General features: G+C 45.9%; 1 protein-coding gene across 1 annotated transcript; it reads left to right on the forward strand.

Annotated features, from left to right (window-relative positions):
• Positions 1–7,877: 7,877 nt before the first annotated feature.
• Positions 7,878–21,786, forward strand: CCSAP (centriole, cilia and spindle associated protein). Its single transcript, XM_088161497.1, has 3 exons — positions 7,878–8,209; positions 15,613–15,896; positions 17,737–21,786. The coding sequence occupies exons 1-3, from the start codon at positions 7,906–7,908 to the stop codon at positions 17,908–17,910; spliced, it is 762 nt and encodes a 253-aa protein (XP_088017623.1). The 5' UTR covers positions 7,878–7,905; the 3' UTR covers positions 17,911–21,786.
• The last annotated feature ends 159 nt before the right edge of the window (positions 21,787–21,945 follow it).

The following is a 21,945-nucleotide window of genomic DNA, read 5'->3' on the forward strand; positions in this document are numbered from 1 at the left end:
GCAGTTTAGAAACAGCTCAGCGGCTGAGCCTTACTCCTCTTCAGAGGTGAACCCTTGATGTGACTGGCTTTATTTGGGATGAAATTTTGCATGATCCCACCAAGGGGCTGGGAATCCTGCAGGGTACTGCTGAGCGCAGGTAAACCCCCTCTCACCAACTCCCTGCACAGTTTTCCTCTGGTCCCCTTTGTGGCATCCTCCTCCACCCTGTGTGCTCATCAGGAGGTAGGGAGTCCCTTGGGACTGCTTCTCTATGTGGTCTGGGGAAGAACTTCAAAAACATTAGTTTTTCTGAACTGGTGCTGGAGGTGCTTCAGAAAAAAATGAGGTAGATGTGGCAGCCTTCAGTGAAGGATATCAAAGCACATGGTCATGGCACTGGGATCCATAAAAGGAGTTTATGTTCAGATGAGGGTTTTGGGGTTTTTTTGTGAAGACCCACTTGTTTCCAGAGGGAGGAACAATGAGATTAGGTCACAGAGATTTCACAAACTGACAGTGAAATAAGCCCAGAGTCAGCACTGAGCTGCCAATATTTTCTGACGTTTAAAACCAAATTCGGTAATATGAGCTTGATCCAGCCTTGTTCCCAAGCCTTCTCATTGCAGATTCTATGAAGGTTTCTCAAGCATTAAATTATTTTCTACAGATCGTTTGTTATTACCCATCAATTTACTGCTTGGGAAACTGATCCATCACTGTGCAGGCTGCTGTTAGATGCAGGACTGGCACTGGGCCACTATATCGGGAATTGTGAGGCGTGTGTGTTCCTATGCTGGAAGAAATATCCCAAAGCCATAGAAACAGCTTCTGTTCCCATCACCCAGAGGCTGACTCTAGCCCAGCAGTGATGGTCTGAAGGACTGATCTTTCAGAACTCATCATTTCAGCAGTACTCCCTCACTGCTGTGAGACAGGTCTCTGTTTTGCCCCCAAAATTTATGTTCTCTTGGTCACAGATGGGCTCTCAGAAATAACCTTTAAATGGTGGAGATTTTAAATCCCTTTCTCGTGACAAATGCTGTACCAGCCTCTTGGGTGTTGTCCAGGGCCAAAAGAAAGAGAGGAATATGTGCAGATTGGGATTGAAAAAGGAATATGAGCAGAAATAGCAGCAGAAGTAATCCTGAGCAGTGGCCAAATGGCTGCCCCAGAGCTCCAGAGGGAAGGGGAGTATGAGCTAAGAGCAGCTGAGGGTGGCCATATGAGCTTGAGACAGGACTGAAGGAAAGTGTGTGGGCTCAGATACTTCTCCATTGCCTGTCTCTCCCTGAGTGGGTGCACTCAGGCTGCCTTCTGCCTCAACAAGTGGAGGTGGCATCCTGCAGGTGTTACTGAGACCATAAACTCAACAATGTCTTACACATTGCAAGTGGCTGTGTTGGACTCTGCCACTTGGAGCATGATGCAGGTCTGCCTTGATGATTTTTTTGAGAGCAAGATCCCACCATGGGGTGGACTACCTCAGTCTCTGTTTATCCTTTCTTTCAGGGGAACTTCATAAATGACAGGAGTTATTCCTGACAGACATTTAAAACTCAGGCATTTTCAGAGAGGGGTTCTTTGTTTTGAACCACCACCTTTAAGCGTGGTGAAGGAGAGGTGGATGCAGGTGCCCACAGTGGCCTCAAGCCTTTAGCAGAGCCTTTAGGTTGGAGGGAATACATGTGGATTTTTAGAGAGCTGCCAGCTTTGGATTTACTCCCCACTCACTAGCCTCTTGGGGAAAAAAAGTGTGGTGAGCAGTCACCTCCACATGTGCCCACACCCCACTGCTTGTAAGGAGCTGTGGGAAACCCACATCCATCATGAAAAACACTCAGGCTGTGGCTGAGAGTGGGGAGCTGCACATCTGTAAGCCAGCTCCTTGCCTTGGCCATGGGACAGGCAGCAGCTGAGCAGAGACCCAGGGGTCACGGGGCTGCTCAAGCAGGAGATAAAAAGGGAAATGTCTCCCAAGTCTCCTGCCTCTTACTCAGCTGGCACGTAAGCTTGGAGTTTTCTCAGACTGAGTAGGCAGCCTGCAGATGTGCTGCTGGGGGCAGTGCCTTGACCTTGACAAGCACCCCATTGCTGCAGGCTGTAAGATCTGTTCCCTTGCTAGGACCCACTTGAGCAGTCAGCAGTGATGTAACCTTGCAACCTTAAGGGGCCAGGAAAAAAAAAAAAGGGGGGGAAAAAGAGCTGATACCAGTATGGACTTTATTCTTTGCCACTGCAACAATTTAAAATCGGGAGCTGAGCTGTTTTCACAATATGTGGTGTGAATAGCCAGCCTCACTGGGTACCCAGTCCAAGACTCAGAACTGCAGAAGCCAGAAGGGATTCAGGAGTGAGAAATGCCTCTCCCTGCTCCTGGCCACATTCCTAGCACACAACCCAAGGAGCTACATCTCTCTTTTCATCTTTTAGCAAGGTGGATGGAAAGCACCGACCTTTGACAAGACTCAGAGGAGTTGCTGAGGTTGCTGTGAACTCTGCTGCTGTCGGTGCTTGGAGGCACAGCCACTCGGGTGTAACAGCAGAAAGCTTCAATCTGCTTCTAGTAAAATGTGAGACTTGCACAAATAACAAGATTTGTGATCAGAGCTGCTAGAGAGGGGTTGCAGGGCTTCCCCAGCAGGTTGCAACTCACAACAGCTGTGGTCAAGTTTCCCAGAACTCTGGATACCAGGATCAGGCAGTTCTGGGAGACTTCTGCAGCTAAGTGCACTACTGCTGACTAACCTGCCCCTAAGAGCATTTGAAGCAGCTCTTCTGATCCTTCTCCCATGAGAGCATTACCCTGTGGGCAGCTGGTGTCGACCTAAAATGGATAATAGTCCATGAAACCAAAGAACCGGCACTGGTAGGGTTAACCAGGCTACTATTAACAGCGTGATGGCTTGTTTTGTGATGTGACTGGGACAGCTACCCCGGTATCTGGCAAAGATTTACTGATCTAGGTGAAAGCAGAGTTTACAGCTCTGGAAAGATTGTGGTTTTCCCTATCTGGCAAAATTTTATTGCTGATTTGAAGTTTATGCTGTTAAATATTTTAAAAATCCATTTGTCTTTAAGAAGCAACTAATTACTTTTCCCTGGTTTCTTTCTCCTCCAGACTTTACCTAAGCAAACTCAGCAGCCCACTTTCAGACTCTGACAGCTGCTGATCCAGCATGGAAGCCAGATGGAAGCCAGTCTGTGGATCTGAAAGGTGTGTTGACATGTAATTTTTTCACTCCTACTACATATAAACTGTCCACTATTCCCCTTATTGACTGGAGCTAGGGAGAGGGGCAAGGCAAAAGGCTACAAGTCAAAGCCACTTGTAAACTACCCGTGTGATTATCCAGGGTTTTTCTGGACCATACTCTGCAAAATAACATCCATGCTTGTTTTTCACTACTTGCTACTTTTTGCATAAAACTCAGGTTATCTCTCTGCTCTCGACTTTGCTGTGGTTATTTCAGACAGAAATCAGGCTGTTTCCCAGCCCAGGCTGCTGCCCTCCCTGTTGTAATGGTGCTGCCATTCAAATGGGGGTAGTGGAGGAAACTGGGACTCCTGGGGTTTGGCACCAGTCCTCTGTCATGGATCGGATCAGAAACTCTTGACCTACCTGGCCACCTGTTTTGCCACGTGTAGAAAAGCAGTAATAGGGATTAAGAAGAGTAAATAAGATCCTCAGGGAAAAAGTGCTTTAAAAGGAAAAAGCATGTTTAGAATTTCAGTGTTATGATTCAAATGGTGTCTTTATTTCATTTTTTAATGAAGGCAAAAATGCAGCAAAGTATGCAAGGGAGGAAATTCTAATGTTAGTATCAGCCTCATAAATGTACTTCCTCATCTAGGAATCATTTAATAACTGGCTATTCTCAGTACATGGAAGTCTCTGCCATGAGGTATTGAAGCCAAAACTCATTAGGATTAAATTAATAATAATGTTTATACAGCTACACTGAGAATATCCAGAGCTGCTGTGTCGAGGACGGGGAATGATTCTTGTCTGGCACATACAGAGCTGCTTGGCTGTAGCTGCAGGGGTGAGGGAGGAGTTGCTCTTCACCCGGGATGGTCTCAGCATCCTGTCCTGGAGCTGGAATGTCTCTGGAGCCGGTTTGGGATGTCGGGCCCTGTTGCCTGCACTGTACATGTCCAGATTAGATTGTGGCAGGGCATGGGGAAGGTGCCTGGCAGCCACATCCAGGCTTTTGCTTGCATCGGCCTCAGGTAATGTGTGAAGTACAACATCAGCTCTGCGGGTGTCTCTGCTCGCTTCTGTCACCAGTCTTCTTACACAAGCGGTCCCAGTCGGTCTCCAAGCCTTGCAGCCGCCCCTGCCCCAGGCTCTGTGGGATGTACCTGCAAACTGTTGGACTGGGAGGGTTGCACTGTGAAGGAGAAACTTGAGCAGGAGTGTGAAGGTGCAGCTTACCCCGTACCACTCGGGCAGCCGGGTGCTCATTGTCAGGTCAGCAGGAGCACCACCCTGTGCGGCACGATGGAGAGGATGGGTGGAGGCAGCTGCTAACAGCACTGTGCTAATCGTGAAACACTGACACTTTGCAGGCTGTTGTGAAGATTAGGTGCCTTCTCTGAGGAGTGCAGAGTTTAGGGGGAAAAAAATGCAGAAAATGGGAACTCAGACTGTGTGCCAGGAGCTGGAGCCTGTCATACTGGCATTTCCTGTGTGATGGATGAGACATGGATTAATGACTGGGCAGTAGGTTTATGAGCACTACAGAAGAAGTTTGTTTCTGCAAAAGGCAATTCCTTCCTGATAGAGAAGCCATCAGAGAACATCCCTATACCTCTGATACAACTGTGTCTTTTTAAACTGGTGTCATGGCTCAACCCCAGCTGGCAACTCAGTACTGTGCGGTCCTTGCCCAATCCCCTCACTCCTTGGTAGGATGGGGAGGAGAAATAGGAGGAAAGAACAGGTAAAACTTGTGGGTTGAGATAAGAACAGCTCAATAATTGAAATAAAGTAAAATATAATAGTACCAATTATAATAATAACAATAATAACATACAATTATAACAATAAAAATGAGAGGAAATGAGACCCAAGAAAAACCAGTGTTGCACTGTACAATTGCTCACCATCCACTGACTGATGCTCAGCCTACCCACGAGCAGTGATCAGTGGCTCCTGGGCAACTCCCCCGAGTTTATACACTGGGCATGATGTTCTATGGTGTGGAATACCCCTTTGGCCAGTTTGGCCATGCTGCCTCCCAGCTTCAGGTGCACCTGGCAGAGCATGGGAAACGGAAAAGTCCTGAACTTAGAGTAATGAGTGCATTACCAACATTATTGTCATACTGAATCCAACACACAGCAATGTACCAGTTACTTAGAAGAAAATTATCTCGGCTGAAACCAGGACAACAGGGAATAGAAGACCTTTGGGAAAGGAAAGATTGATACTATAAAATACGTGGAAAGAACAGCAGCATTTTCATACTCACAAGTGATCAGCCAAAACTGTGCAGGTTAGTTTGAAATGACATTTTGTACAAAATAACATTTTATAAAAGGAAAGGAATTCTGCACTCCCCAGACCTTGCCTGTTTATGTGACATCCACTTAGACTAGATGTGTAGATTGAGCACAGTATCAGAGTAAGAAACCAGAGTCCAGGTTAATTGGGGAGCAATCTGCTCTCCTCTCTAGACAGCACTGCTACTTTCTGCTGCTTTCTCTAGTGCTGTCTTCAGTTACAGGTGTTTTTAAACCTATTGTTCCCTGTTATTTTCCAAGAAGCACCCTCTGTTACAGCAGGTGGTGCTGAGGACATGGCTGGACCCCAGCGGGACCACTAAGTGCAAAAGGAGAAGGCATCAGGGACAACGCAGATGCCACTGGAGCCCTCAGTGGGGAAAGTAAATAAGCGAGGCAGCTCCCAAATATAATCCTCAGGATAGCACTGGGTGGGGGAGAAAACGGCTGCATCTGCCTGCTTTTATTCCAGTGAAGTATGCGGGCAAGGCTCCTGCGTGTCTGCCTTGGGCAGGGCACCGTGAGCGTCACGGCGCGGAGAGAAGGAGCTCTCAGAGGGAGCTCCTCTCTCGTTTTTGAGGCTGTTGAGCAGGGGTAGGTGCCCTGCTATTTCTGTGCCCCTCTTCCCAGTAAATACACTGCCCAGACTCTCCTCCCTGGCAGCCCTATCACCACCCATCCCTGAGAGCAGCAGGCAGAGCTGAAGGGGGCTGGGGAGGTTAGGACGGGCTTTAAAATGGAACTTAGCAGGTTTATGGATGCAGATCTGCAGCGTGTCTGCCTGCAGCGCCAGGCACTGGATGTCGCTGCAATTGACCTCTCCTGACTGCATTTTCCTGAATCGAGAGGGGCACACTGGATTTCATCGAGAAATCCAGAGGGACCCATTGGATTTCTCCAATATCCTGCTGTCACGGTTGCTGTTGACATAACTGCAAGGGCTGGGGCCTATAAGGGCTGGAGGGAGATATCCAGGTGCTTCTGCAAAGGTCAGGCAACATCTCTGTCCACCTCGCTCATGCCTGGGCACCACGGGGTTGGAAAGCCTGAGCCAGTACACACAGAAACAGGGCTAAATATTGCTCAATCTGAGCATCGATTAAACGAAGTCAATTTGGTTTTATTAGCTGTATCGAGCATTGCATCACTCTGCCGCGCAGGCAGAGGTGCTGCGTGTAGCACTCGCCCCCTCACTCTAAAGCCACCAACACTTTTGTTTCACTGGAAGAGTCTGGGCCAGCGTTTACCATCCCGGGAATCCCTGCCAGCTTGTGGTTTTTTATTTGTGTCAGTCAGGGGACGCACAGGGCGAGGCAAGAAAAAATAAAATACTGCTTGCTTCCTTATTAGTAAAAAAAAAAAAAAAAAAAAAAAAAAAAAAAAAGGAACAGTTTCCTAGGACCGTTTCTGAAAATCCGTCAGTGCCCCCGTGTGTCGGAGCGGGGGCTGGCGAGGAGGCCGGAGCGCCTCTGTGCAGAGCCTGCGCATGGCAGGGGCAGTCAGGCTTGCAGGTGTCCAAAATAGGGCGCTCGCAGCCCATCGGGCAGCGGGGGGGTCACGCCGTCCCCTCCCAGTGGGGGGCTGTGAAGTGAGCGCGATGCTGCGACAAAGGCTCTACCGCAAACCATTTCAAGGACAATGGTGTCCCACAGGGGCACGATTTGCTGCTCTGCCCTAAATACGGTGTGTGAGAGAAGGAAATATCCAGAAATCGCTGAAGAGCCGAGGGTGCGTGTCCGTGTGCGGGCAGGCAGGAGGGCGGAGGGAGGATGCAGAGGCCGCCCCGGTTTCTGTGTTTGTCTCTAAAGCGTTTCGTATCCCCAGAGACGGCGGCCGTCCAGCGCAGGGCTGGATTAGGCGAATCCTGTTCTGGCGACGGGTTTTTAAAGCAGATTAGTGCAAAATGGAGAGAGGTCCCTGCTGTTGCAGAGGCGTTCGCCTCCCTCCGGCCGGCCCCGGCTGCTGCGCATCCTTTGCTCTTAGAGAAGCAGAACGGGAGGCAGCAGCTCCCCTGCGGTTACCCGGGATGCCGCACGCAGGAGGCGCTGCCGCTGCTGCTGCATCAATTCTGACGCGCTGGCCGGACCCGCCGGGTTTCAGTGTGTCCCGACCCAGGCTGGCTATCAGCCGGGAGGTGGGGAGGCTTTCCCGGAGCCTCACTTGGCTCTACTGCTGGGCCCAGGGCTGCGGTGCTTGGGTGTATTTACGATTTATTTTATACTGGATTTCATTTTCATTCTATCCCATCCCGTTCTGTCGGCCTCCTGCCCCCGTTCCCCCTCTGCAGGCGCCCCTCCCCGCTCGGGGCGTGGCCGGACGCCGCTGTTTGGATTTAAACGTAGCAGCGGGAGGGGGCGGGCTCGGCCGGCGGATCCCGGCTCCCGGCTGCGGCTCCGGGCTGCGGCTCCCGGCTCCGCCATGGTGGTGCCGGCGCGGCGGGTGAAGACGGAGTACATGAAGCGCTTCAAGGAGCCCAAGTGGGAGTCGTGCGGGGCCTGCTACCTGGAGCTGCTGCACTACCGCCTGAGCCGCCGGCTGCTGGAGCAGGCGCACCGGCCCTGGCTCTGGGACGGCTGGGAGCAGGACAGCGGCAGCGGCGGCGGCAGCACCGCCGGGTCTCCTTCGCCGCCGGGCGCCGGCAGCCCCGCGGCCGCACGGGAGGAGGAGGAGGCGGCAGCGCCGGGAGCGGCAGCGCCGAGCGAGGCGGGACGGGCGAGCCCCGGTAGGGAGCGCGGCGGTGGCGGGGGGGACACGTGTGTCCGGCGGGGCCGTGCTGCCCTGCCCTTCTCGGCGGGGTCGGCACTGATGGCTCTGCCCGGGTCGCCCTGCCGCTCCTTGGGACCGATCCCGGACCCCAGGAGCTCCCGGGCCCGGCGGGGTGACCGTGCGGGGGCACCCGGCCACCGCCTGGCCTGTCTGACCCGCCCCCAGGATTTGGCCTGGGGATGGGAGGGCTCATCAGCCGGGACCCGCTGCCTCCAGCCGGATCCCGGCTAGGCCTGCGGAGAAACCATGGCTGCGGCACCGGAGGTGTCTCTTTAAAGAGCCGAGTGTTGGTAACTCTCATCCTGAGTCACAGCCACTTATGTAAACTGTTGCCATGGGAGCCGAGCATCTCTGCAATTATATAAGCAGGTTCTCCGGCAAAAGCAGCGCCAAGTTGGACTGTAGGCCGGTGGCTGGCTCTTAAGGCAATTGTTTTCCTGGATCTGCACATGTGGTCTGTCTCGGCTGAACATTTGGTTCTTAATGCCACCTGAGGTTTGATCTCGGGTGCGCAGCTGAGTGTGGTCAGCTTTGTAGTCTGAACAGGCGCTGAGCTGGTAACATTTTGTTCTCTTCTATCACAGAGTATGTTCCCTTTTGAAGTCTCACGATCTAAGAGGGTGGCTAGGCAGATAATAACACGGTCAAGCTTCTCAAGCTGGTATTTTTTAATCCCACAAGATACAGTTTCTTACCTGTAGTGAAAGAATATTGCGTCTGGCAGCCATTGGTTGGTGTTTTGAAATGCCTTTTGAATCTGCTGTCTGTTGTGCGGTAGCTGGGGAAATCCTTGAGAACTGGTCAGTTAAGCCTCAGGCTACCAGCTTGTTGTGTGGTTGTTTTGTTTTGTTTGTTGACCTGGAGTTAGATGCGCTTGTTTGGAGTGGGGAAACAAAACTGATCCAATGCCCTTTGGGGCCTGAGCTTTCCAGCATGATCTGTATTCTGATATTCAAGACTAAACTGCATTAATTGGTCTTAAGAATACCACATTACACAAAAGCTTGTAGCTAGGCTGTCATCTGTTCCAGATGCTTGGCGTTTCAGAGCATATCGGTGATGTGGGGTTCAGCTGGGTGGGCCTGTGGTACCCAGGTGTCACATGGGGTGCACATAGCTGCTGGAGTAACGCACTCCACCTCCCCAAAGCTGTTCTGATTTTAGCTGGGACAATTTTATGCCTGGCAGCTGGTACAGTCCTGTCTGCTGGATTTGGTACGAGAATAATGTTGATAACACACTGATGTTTTTAGTAGTTGCTCAGCAGTACTTGCCCTAAATCAAGGACACTTCAGTTTCCCAAGCTCTGCCAGCCAGCAGGTGCACCAGAAGCTGTGAAGAAGCACAGCCAGGACAGCTGCCCCAAACTGGCCAAAGGGATATTCCATAGCCAGAAAGTCATGCCCAGAGTATAAACTGGGCAGAGTTCCCCAGGAGACACTGACTGTGCATCACTAGTTTCTCTTGGGTGTTATTCTTCCCTTCATAGTGTGTGGCTATGTGATACTTTGTTGCTGGCTAAGGTTAAATCACAATAGCTGTGCAGAGATGGAAGCACCCCTGCTCACCAGTATGTAACAGAGTATTAGTGGGCCTAATTTTGCTTCCCTCAATCAGGCCTTGAGGAAGTTTGACTAGGAGCATGTGTGGAAGAGCTAGAGTGAGAAGAACTAAGGAATTGCAAAAGATCAGGGAGTGGTTGCATGGGAAAAGGTGATGATCTCTAAAAGCTTGGCTTTTAGTGAGAGAAGGTGGAAGCTGTTGAAGCTGCACTCAGAACCTGGTATTCCCAACTTTTCTGATGCACTTTGAATATGTAGAAGCCTGGGGCAGTTGTGGTAGGGACCTGAATTTCTTTTCATTCTTCTTGTAGAGCCTATGGATAGAACACATAAACCTGCTACAATCTAATGGCAATGGCAGTTGCCAAGGTTAGAGCCTGCTGGCCAGGGTGCTCTGCTCACACATTAGCCTCTCCCTGATTCCCTCCCCGACTCCTCTCTAGGGAAAGATCTGGCTGGAGTTACTTGGTAGTCTGATTCTGGTTGGGATTTGGTAGGGAACACCAGCTTGGGAGCTGTGCAGGCACTGTGTGTGGTCAGTGATGGTGTGTGTGACTGTCCAGTGCCTCCAGCTGTGTCCTCAGTGCACGGTGTCCTTCGCAGCAGTGGCAAAGGGACTGTGGAGCACCAGTGGCCTGCCAGGCTGCAGAGGTTTGGGCAACTGTGCTTCTGTAACTGATACACCTTTGCCATGGATGCTGTAAGGGAATGCCTAAAGTTCTGTTAGGTCCTTGCTATTTTATATTTGTAGTGGGAGAAAAATCTGTACTTCATGTTCACTTCTTTGCCAAATGGCTTAGGATAAACATTTTTAAACTTCTGCAAGTATTTAAGAGCTTTGCTAAGCCTTTAGCAAAAGGACTGAAAACAACTCTGCTTAGGCAGCTGGATTTAGTTGATATTTTTTGTATCTTAATGCACATGTAATATATAAGGAGGTGACTCATTTAGTATTGGACAATTATAAGGATGCATTTTTCTTCTGCTTAGTGGCTGGCTAATTAAGGTATCTGGAGGAGATAAGATAGAAACTACCAGTCTAGTAACTTCTACTATTAAACTGCTTTTTTTTTTTTTTTTTTTTTTAAACTCTGAAAGAACTTAATTACACTGAAGCGCTGTGGGAGTAGCTGAGTGTGCTCATGTTGATGACATCTTTTGTCTTCTGAATCTGACATCCACCCACATGCTGGAACATCCTAGCTGTTACCTGGCTACTGCTGCTTCCTGCTGTTTTGTGGGGAATCTGATTTCTGACTGAGTGTACTTGACAGTGCTTGTTGCCAAAGATGGCTAGTCAACACTAATGTTGTTTAATATCTGAGGTAAACATAGCTCATGATGGCATGTGCTGCCCTGGTTTTCTCTCTGTCTCATTGAAATGAGCCTGTGTGTGTTTGTAAAAGTTGTGAATGCTTCTGATGTGTGAAGACGAAGTGGATGTAGGCAGCTTGGCTTTAATGTTCAGTGGTGTTGGTCTAGAGCACTAACAGTGTGACCCTCTGGCGCAGCACGTAGGACAAAGATGCTTTGTCACTGTGTCTTGCACTGAGGCTATGGCTGAGTGATACCAAGGTGTGCTCAGGGGCAACTTTGGGTTAATTCCTTGTGGCCCTCCACTTGTGGCAGCTGTTTGTGGGATTGCTCTGTGGAACGTGCCCAGGCACAGATGTGCTTTAAACATAATCCCACAAAATCTTGACCTAAATCAACTGGTGTAGCTGTGGTGTAGACACATCCTCAAAGCTGTCAACAGAAGCCAGTGGGCTGGTAAGTAGAAGACAGAAGCTCTTGGCAGCAGTGCTGCTGTCAGACCTGTTGCTTGTGAAATGACACTGCTGCATACACATGCAGGATGAAGGCATCTTTCAATCCTTATTGCCATTTTGCCTTCAGCATTTTTGTGCAGTGGTCTTAAGTGACAGCAGTGACAAGCTGCCATTGAAGGAGTTGCCTCAATAGTATTTGGAAAGTGACTGATCTGGATTAGTGGAGCTAAACAGAAGATCCAATTTCAAACTTGTTCCCTGATCTTGTCTGTCATCGTGTTGCAGGTGCATTTGCTGGCCCATGTATGTGGGTAGGAGCAGCTTGTCGTGGGGGAAGAAGGCAAGAGTGTCAATTCAAGGGTTTATAGTACTGTTATTAAAAGTTGCTCCCATTTTTTCTTTTCCTTTTGGAAACAAGCTTTGCTATCAAGCCAATCCAGTAATTACTTTCCAAACTCTGCTGCAGATGAAGCTTGTGTGGGTCTAATCAGCTCTGAGCTGCTGCGTGGCTGCTAGCTCCAGTATTGCCTCACGCAAGATCTGCCTTGAAGAAATGATGTTGCAATCTGTTTCATCCACAGTAACTTACTTTCTACCCAGCTGTAATTTGTTGATACCCACAGCTGGTTATATAGCCCTTTCAAGAGGTGTGGGAGACCTGCCCCATTTGGAGAGGTGTCGGTACAAAAGCAGGAAACTTCCAGTTGTGCTGGCAGCAATGCAAGCACAAAGTGCTTCTCCTGATGCTGAGGAAGTGCTGTAAGGAGGCATCTCTATACAGAGATAATACTGCTGACCCCTGTGACCTGCCCGTGGGTCTAATCAGAAGGCTGTTGATATCTGAAGGAAGCCATCAGGGCCTTTGAAATGGGGGTCTTGTGTGCCCCCCAGGGCGTGCAGTGATGGGGGTAGAGCAGCTTCCCTGGATCTCTTCCCTCCTGATCCAGGAGCGGAGCTGTTACACAAGCGGGGCGATGCAGCAGGGTTTAAGTGACCTCTTCTGGGCAGGAGCTTCAGCAGCCGTGTTGGGTGGGCCTGACAGACTTGTTCTGCCTGTTAAGCACTTAATCCCCTCCTGTCCATCCAGTGAGCTCTGCTTAGCATCCATGATGCATTTTTAAACGTTTCTAGCTTTTCCCCTCTCCTGTCTAATCCCTGTAATGCTGCAAGCAGGCCAGTTCTGGGTTTCCTGTATCTGCTGGAGATGAAGCTCTGCATGGGAAGGAGAAGATGGGTAGGAGTTGCTGGTGCCTGGACTTCCTCCTGAGAAGCTGAGTCTAAGTCATGCTCTTCTGACTTAGTGTGAGAAGTATTGCCTAAGAAAATGGCTTGGATATAAATTCTGTTTTTTAAATAAAAGGCTTAAATAACTGTTAGAGGTCTTGTGTCTTCACTGAGTTCTGTGTAAATGCACTGTAGCAGTGGGTTCATGGAAATACCTGCTGTAATAGCAGGTGCTCATAAGTGCTACAGGACACTCTGGCATATAGCATTTACTGTAAGGCTGTGCACAGGACTCTGTGTGCCATTTACCCATATGCTTTAATTGCTATTTTGGGACAAGCTGGCTCAATCATTTCTGGACCAGCTGGAGCTGTATCCTGGTGAGCAGCATCCCCAGGCATGGCTGTTGCCTTGTTTTTATAAGCTGAACTCTTCATGTAATTGCAGAGCCTCCACTTTCCTGTATTTTTAAGTCTCTAAATGCCACTCCTGCTGTTTATGCAGTCAGTGTTGCTCCATCCCCCTTTGCATAGAAGAAAGATGCCATTTTCCCTTGAATGGAAGATGGAACAGCTTTCCAAAATGAAAGCACTCTTGTTGCAGAATTGACAGCAATATGTTTCCTTTCAGAGTTTAATTTTCTCAAAACAGCGCTTCCTTCTGATAATGGACCTAGGCAATCCCTGCTTTGGAGTGGCTGTGTAGGGAGATGCTCAGATAATATTTTGTAAGGGGATAACTCTGTGCTGCCTGTTTGCAGCTATGATGAATGAGCTGCCTTGTTTCAGAGGTGAAGCTGTGTGTCCCAGAGCCCAGGGAAAACAAGTCTAATACCACATTGAGCTCACTGCTGCTGTCTTTTACCAGCCTTGTCTATAATAACTGAAACTAAATCCAGCCAATATTTAGATATGTGAAATTCATCTAGCCATTTTTACTCTAATTATGCCACTATTTTGGCCTTGACTAATTATTTTTTGGTTGTTTTGTGGTGTCATTCAACTGAATTCTTAACAAATACAGCTCTAAGTACTTTAACATTGCTGGCCACTCTTTACCAAATACTCAGCTGTACTTCAGTATCACCTGTAGATAAATGCTACACCTGCACATCTTGGAGGATGGGTACAGGCAAGCCTGAACAGGGCCCAGCACCAGGGCCTCTGTGCTGCTTGGGAGCAATAGAAACCGTGCTGGCAGGCTAACAGCCTGCAAGAGAGCATAGGGCTTGCCTTAGGGGAATTCTGGGGCATGGAACAAGCCTTAATATCTTTGCCCTGTAAATGTGAAGCGAGTGCTAGAGTAAATGGATTCTCAACCAGTGGTTGGAGAATGAAAACAGGTTCTTTCTTTGTACTTTTTTCCACTCGTATTTCACTTATGTACTGTAAGCAATATATTTGATTTACTTGCACATTGTAGAGTAATGGAATTGTTTTGGTTGGAAAAGACCTTTAAAATTGAATCCAACCATTAACCCAGCACTGTCAAATTCACCACTAAGCCATGTCTTAAAGTGACTCATGTACATATCTATAAGTATCTATGTGCATGGGGACTCAATCACTTCCCTGGGCAGCCTGTTCTAGTGCCTGACAAGGCTTTTAGTGAAGACTTTATCCTCATGTCTAGTGTTAACTTCCCCTGATGCAATATGAGGCCATTTCCTCTTGTCTTGTCACTTCTTACCTGGAAGAAGAGACTGACTTCTACCTACAACCTCCCTTCAGGCAGTCGTAGAGAATGACAAGGTGCCCCCTGAGCCTCCTTTTCTCCAGGCCAAACAACTCCAGCTCCCTCAGCTGTTCCTCACAGGACTTGTGCTCCAGTCCCTTCCCCAGCTCTGTTGCCCTTCTCTGGACATGCTCCGGCACCTTGACATCATTCTTGTAGTGGGGAGCCCAGGACTGAACAGATGATTTGAGGTGTGGCATCACTGGTGCCACAAACAAAGGAAAACTAGTTTCTTCCTTGCACTATAGGGCAAGAAGATTTGCTCTCATGGAGCAGTTGTTTCTTTGTGTTTTTATTAATTAATTAATATTTTATATAATGTCTGATTCAGCCTCCAGTGATGATCTAAAACTGCAGTGATTCAGCCTTTAAATTCTCTCTCATAAACCCTACTCTCCATATCCAGTGCCTGGAGGACTATTGCTGGCCCCTTGCTATGCAGGCTTAAATGTGTGGGATAAATGAGCCTTGGAAAGTAATGCCTGCAGAGTGTGGTACTTTAGATGTATAGTGTAATTCACCAATCAGGTAGCAAAGGTGATGTCTACCACTTTGTGGGATTTTGCTTCACACTCTCCTCTCCTTCATAAGCAGAAAACCATAGCAGAGATATACATATGAACAGGGGGCTTGAGAATGAATCACCTTGTTCAGCGGAAAGTGATAATATTAAGGATTTAATATTGCACATACTCTTAACAGACTTCATCTCTGACTGGCTAGCAGCATCTGTGGCATTCAGTGTTCCATCTGTTTGCTGTCTGAGAGATGCAAGGATGAAATAGTGAAGACAGTAGATCACTGGAAACAGTCTTTAAGTTCTGCCTGAGGCTGTTGGCTATCTGTAACCTCACCACTGAAAGGCATTTTTAAGTATGTGAAAGTTGTATTTTAGTCACTAAAGAAAGCATGAAGACATTTAAGCAAGGTATATGTCTGTTGCTAAGGAAGCAATGACTTCTTGAATTTCTAAAAAAAGCACAGCTTCAATGATGTTTTGAGAGGCTGTGCAAATCAAACATTAATATGTTGTCATTGGGAATTTAAAGCATAACTTTTTTTTTCTTTAGAGAAAGAAAAAGAAGATCAAGAAAAGCAGGAGAAGGAAGAGCAAGAGAAAACTGTAGAACATACTTCTGTGAAGGAAGCAGACAAAACCAGCCGTACAGGACGACGTCCAAGTCGAAGTGCCTTGTCCAGTCGTAATGATCGAAAATCAGCTAAAAGTCCCCAAAGGACAGATGCACCAAAGGAAAATAAACATCCATTTGCTCTGTATGGGTGGGGAGAACGACAGACGGATACTGGGAGCCAGAAAACTCACAATGTTTGTGCTTCTGCTTCGGTGAATGAAGTAAGTAAGAGCTTCTGTTTCATTGAAAGGCAGTGACTACTTAGTGCCTAGAGATGGCTTAATGTCTAGGTAAAAACTTCACAGGGGTCCCTTTATTTGAATATATGGAGATTCCAGCAGTAGATTCTAGCAATAAACCTGAAGATTCTTGAAATGTCCAAATAAGAGTTCTTTACGGCTGGTTTGGAAACTTCCAGGTTTGACTAATAGTTACAAGTTGTAATTAAAATCTGGCTGTCTTGTTTCTGGCTGTTACAGCGTTTCCAGCAAGACTGGCTGTTATAAAAGTATTTCTGCATTCTGAACTCGGTGAAAACAAGAGAAGGACAGGCAGTTAGCACCAGGCACCCCACAGCATGCAGGTATAGAACACTGGAGTAGCTCTTGTGCTGTGAAAGAGTGACTTTTGCTGGGGCACTTCCTAGACTAGGAGCCTCACTGAGATGGTACAAGTGCTTTTCTGCTAAGATGTCTTGTCTAGCAGCCTGTTTTGGCAGCTTGCCAGTAGGAAATACTGCTTGCACCAGAATGGTCTATCAGATGGCTGATGGATTACAGGGCTGGTATAAATATTACCAAGATAGCACAAATTAAATTCATGTGGTCATGGACAGCACCAGGATTCTGTGGTACTGGGGCTCTGTTTTCTAGCTTAGAAACAGCAAGGGAGTGTTAGATCCATTTTTTCTTGGCTGTAATTCTCCTAGGCTGGTAAAACATAATCGTTAATGCATCCCTGCCAGTGTCTTGTCCTTATCTTACCTCTAATGTACAGTCTGAATCTGTGACACAAGATACATGAGGATTGAGGTGGGGAGTGGTCATGCTGTGCAAGATGAAGCTGGCCTTTGATGGGCTGTTTTGGAAGGGGTGTGAAGCCCAGGCTTTTTCTTCCTGGATAGCTCAAACCTTTGAGCAAAAGGAGGAACTTGGGCCATACAGATTTGGAAAGAAGCTGCCTTTCCTGATAATGAACATTAATGATGAATTGATAAGCTCAAAATAGTTGACTGGTGCTTTTTTTTTGAAGCCTAGAAGAGGCTGAAGCCTGATTTGAGCAGATATAATTATACTTCATCTTAGACTTCTAACATTTCTTATGGAAGAAACAGTGATGGAACACCTCAGCTCGGGTACTGAATTTGGACTGAACAGGCAGGACATTTCTGAAACAATGCCAACTATGTAGTGTTTTGTTGCTGAGGATGTTTCTTTATGTAGCAACTGACTATTTACTATCTGCTGAAGTTACTTTTTTTCGAATGTTTGAAAGGTGTTACTTTCCCTGAACTGAGATGGGAGATAGTTTTCAATCTGGACAGAAAAGCAAACAAACATAGAAACTGGTTCTTAATATTAAATTTTGGGGGAAATATAATAATTTATTAATATAAAAAGTATGTAATAGTGTGTTCAGCACATTGCTCAAAATTAAGATCTTAGGTCTCTAAGGAATCCTAAAGTGTTTGGTGTTGCTAATATGGCTTAGGTTTTAAGGGATGCTTGGGCATATTGAGGGGTGTTTAGGATTTTAAATTATAGAAATAGAAAACGGAAGTTTTTAGAATATATCTGAGTAAGACTATGAAACATTCAAGACTTTTGAAATCATTTAATAGTTGGGAGTGTGAAAGACAATGCAGAATAGAATTTGAAGCACTTTCCATGAAGAAAAAGAAATCTATGTTCAGTTAGTGGTACGAATTAGAGAAGAAAATTTAACCTTGCTCACAATCCCTGTTCCTTCAGGATGGGGACTGGGACACATAAAAAATGTTCCTTGTCATTCCTGAGGGGTTCCTAGGCTGTTCTGCCATAGTACTAACTCTGGTCTTTTTAGATCCACGAATCTGCTCTGCGAGCAAAGAACAGGAGACAGGTGGAGAAGAGGAAGCTTTCTCAGAGGCGAGTGCGGTCAGCAGAGGCAGAAAACACCTGGCGAACAAAGCCCTCCCCAGCAGACAACCCCTGGATGACAGAGTACATGAGATGCTACTCAGCAAGAGCTCTCTGAACCTGGATTCCCACAGGCATCCTCAGAAGAAGTTACGCATATCAGGACACTGGTGCAAGGAACCAAACCACTTATGCAAGGTTTTTATAGAGAGTTTCCAGCTGTTAAAATATTTGTTACAATGTTTTTATCTTGGCTACCTACCTCACAGTGGGGTGTATCCTTGGAGCCATAACATTGAAGAGGCTTTTAGATATAACTACCCAAACTTTTAAACAATTCCCCTTTTGGGAATTTTTCTAATGCTTCAGTTAGTTTGTTTTGAGGGTGGGAGGGAGAACCTTAGCATATATGGTGTCAAAGCAAACACTTTTTAAATCAGGGTTACAAGTAATCTGTTTTCCCTTATTTAAAGTTCAAGTCATGGGGAGATGGTATTGGGGAAAGACTTTAAAGGACTGATGGAGGTGCCTTTGTATTTATAAAAATATTTAACACTTCTGTGAAAATAAGCATATGAAGACAGGCAACAGGAAGCCAGTGTGCCTGGTAATTAGCACTAATAAATGTTGATGCTTTAGGCAGGCAAATACCAAGTATTGTCTGTACACAGAAACTTTAAAAATAGCAGCAAAAGACCCCAAACAAAAACAACCTTGTTTGGTTAGTGAACCTGCTGATGCTAACTTTTGTCACTGTTTCTAAAGTCATTAGAATAAATCGGTCATTTTCAGGGCAAGAAACAGCTACAGGATTGTTTTGCTGTAGCTGTTCCTGTTGTACCAAATAACTAATGTAGACAATCATTATCTGATAGCTGCCACTCAATAAGCAGTTACTTGTTCTACAAATATAGAGTTGTACCACTGTACTAATCTCGTGGTCACACTTAGTCTGTACTTAATCATGTAAATGCATTTATTGAAGGAGAGGGCTGGCTCCTTTCTGGTGAGGTCTATTTTTAACACTTCAGAGTATCTATTAATGCTCAGCGGGGGTCAGAGTGCAATATGCATTCCGCTTGGAGGTATTGTACAAGTATATTGTTAAAGGGTTTAAACTTGAAAATTGTATTGATAGAACTTGTAGATGACATCCTGAGAAACTTGCTGCCTCTTGAAATTGGTGCAGAACCCCTCATTTATGGGGGGATGGGGAGGGGGTAAGGGCTGGGGAAAGGAATGCATCCTTTAGTAAACAAGAACATATAATGAAGTTTGAACGTTTTTGTTTTGTAGGTCCTACTTCTAGATAGTAAGACAGTCATTGTGATATCCTTGGTGGTTTTGTTTCCCTCAGGTGGCTGTAAATTATCTTTTTTTCAGTTTGCTAACTATGCTTTAGGCAGATGATTGCTGTAGTTGTGAGCTTCAAAGTTTTGTTCAGATATGTTGTGTTTTAGTTACATATGTTGGTTATCCCAGTTTAATTGTTTTGAAGCTTGTGTTTTACAGGTTGGACACATTCCCACAGGAAGCATACTTGCACTTCTGCAGCAGAAACCTGCACTAGTTTTAGCTTCATTCCACAATCTCAGTGAGTAAGGAGGACTCTAGAATTACTATTGCAACAGAGTACACTGCTTAGCGAAAAGTCTGATTGTGTTCTTGAAGAAAGTAATTGCACAAAGGGTCCAAGCACTGCTGCCTCCTAGTGTCTATTACATCACTAAAGGTTTCATCACACACAATTTAAATTTTGTTAAAATATCCTAGAATCCATGAAATCATGATATTTTTTTAACCAGCCTTTTAAGCATAAAGCTATAAAAATACAGACAACTCTTGCTGAAGGCTACCTATTTAAGATCTTACAGCTTTTAAGTCTGGGAAAGCACAGCATGATTGTTTCATATGCAGCAAAATCACTGTATTTCAACTTATAAGTAAACGACAGGCTAGAACTTCCTGAAACTTTAGAACAGTGCCCAAAAACTACTCCAGGGAATGCCTTTACTCCATATGAGATTATTTTGATTTCCTTTTATGCTGTGTTTTCCTCTTTAAATAACTGCTGTAAATATGCTTAGCTTGCTTCTGATGCTGTTGCAATTCCAGAAGCCACCCAAGCTTTGCACAACAGTGTCAAAGCACCAGCTCAGTAGTGTTTAACAGCCTTATTCAATAAAAACTTGCCTGTTCCTGTCGCCCCCAGGCTTTGTAGGCTTTATGTAACCACAGCAGATGGATTGTGCCCTCAGTGTATTTTGTCACATTCAACAGTTCCCTTGACTGTGCAGGGCAGGATTCATCTTGCCATGCTTTTGAAGATAGCTTCTACAGTTCTCTCTTCCCACAGGGAATGGAGGAGCCAGGATGACTATGTGCCTGTCTTAAGTACCTGTGTTTGGATAAGATGTATCTCCCATTAGGTGTTGATGTTTTCAGTAATTATAGGAGGCCTAAGTGTCTTCTGCCTTGGATAGGGGAACCAAACTTAAACCATCTCCAACAGGCCTGTTCAGGTGATCAAATGAGACTTTTCTACAGCATCAAGGCTGCTGTATACTGAGGAAATTGTCTAGTCCTAATCCTTGTCTGGTCAAGAGCTGTTCCCCACAAAGACCACTTGCTAGAGACAGCAGAGACACTAACAAGGTCTTGTGAGTCATTGTTGTGCTTTTTCAAATGGTCTGTAGCCAAAACAATCCTGGGTGCTATGTTGGTACTATCTGGGTTTAAGTAATTACAATGCCTGAAGTGAGGGTAAATTATTCTGCAAATCAGGTAGCCTTCCTGCATTTGGGCATTACTTGACTAAAAAGCTACTATTTTGCATAGACTACATGAAGTAGTATAGTTCTGATCACTGCAAGCTCTATGCGAAAAGTATTTGGTCTGGAAAACTGCTGGGTTTTGAAGTTACCAATTAAATTGTAAAGCGGAACTTTTCAGATGTAAAAGCTTTAAGTGTATTCTATAGATTACTACAGGAGGTGGCCATTTCCTTCAAATTGGACTCACTGAAAAGTAGAAAAGCTAGTGAATGTCTCCCTATCAATTAAGGAATTTCTAAACTTTGTCTTGCATGGACTCTTGAATTTAGCCAAGTGGTGAACACTTCTCACTCCTGTTTTAGAAGTAAAATTCTTTGGTAGGAACACAGTAAATACTTAATTGTCCAAAGTCTTCATTAAAATGACTGTTTCTTCTTTTGTTTCTGAAAGTACTTAGCTAAGTGAAGCAAGAGTTTTACAATGTGTAATGCTGCAGTTTAACTATAGTGTTGTGAAGACTAGTGTTTACAGTGTAAAATGTTACCATGAAAACTGCTTAAGAATGTACTGTAAAATACAGTAGCATGCCTGTTCAGTCACTGCTGTCACATCTTTGCAACTATGAAATACAAACTTTTTCACAGGAAGCTGAGATAGAAGTCAAGGTGATAGCTAAACTTAGAGCCAACCTTAACAAAAACGAGGGACAGTTTCTGGTAAGAATTTTATCCAGGTAGCACATGGAAATTTAAATTGGATTTTTAACACATAGGGTAGTGTATCTGTACTCATTTTTTATGGTATAATGTAGTGCCACTGAATTATAAAGGCCTCTCTGACTACTTTTTTTTTTTTTTTTTTTACTGTGATAGGGACCAAATGCTAGCAATCTGAGGGCCTAATGTGTGGTAACCTGGATGTTCCAGTTTCTTTTCCAGCTCAGTTAGTGCACTCAGCAGCAAAGCCATAAATGGAGGCTGACTCAACACCTTGACAAGCAGCCCCATGAAATTAGGGGTACAAGTGAATGGGAAGCTGCCTCAGCTATTGTTAGCACTGAATTCACTTTAAAAACAGTAGGGAAATACCATCTAAGCTTGAAGCAATATGTGTTTTTTTAAAGTTTTTAAACAGTATTTGTTTTTAATGCTTCTGTATTGTCTATTATTAATAGTGTAGTGTCAACTTGTATATGTGAATAAAATGAGTGACACAAAGTGCCTGGACTGCTTGTACTGTGCTTTTTGGGATCTCAGATTTTTTTTTTTTCCCCACTTACTGGGTACTTTAGTCCCTGCATGCAAACTATGGCTTCTACTTGTCCCAGATAATTCTCTCCTGGAATGTGACAGACTTCTGTAATGACTAAGGTTGGGTAT

The sequence above is a fragment of the Sturnus vulgaris genome, chromosome 3, assembly GCF_052056855.1.
Source record: "Sturnus vulgaris isolate bStuVul1 chromosome 3, bStuVul1.hap1, whole genome shotgun sequence".
NCBI classification, from domain to species: domain Eukaryota; kingdom Metazoa; phylum Chordata; class Aves; order Passeriformes; family Sturnidae; genus Sturnus; species Sturnus vulgaris.

What these genes read in the sequence shown, in the direction of transcription:
- CCSAP (XM_088161497.1), top strand. Translation starts at nt 7,906, where the DNA reads ATGGTGGTGCCGGCGCGGCGGGTGAAGACGGAGTACATGAAGCGCTTC. An exon ending in GGCGGGACGGGCGAGCCCCG is followed by an intron (nt 8,210 to 15,612) that starts GTAGGGAGCGCG and finishes TTTTTTCTTTAG; the next exon opens with AGAAAGAAAAAGAAGATCAA. An exon ending in CTTCTGCTTCGGTGAATGAA is followed by an intron (nt 15,897 to 17,736) that starts GTAAGTAAGAGC and finishes TGGTCTTTTTAG; the next exon opens with ATCCACGAATCTGCTCTGCG.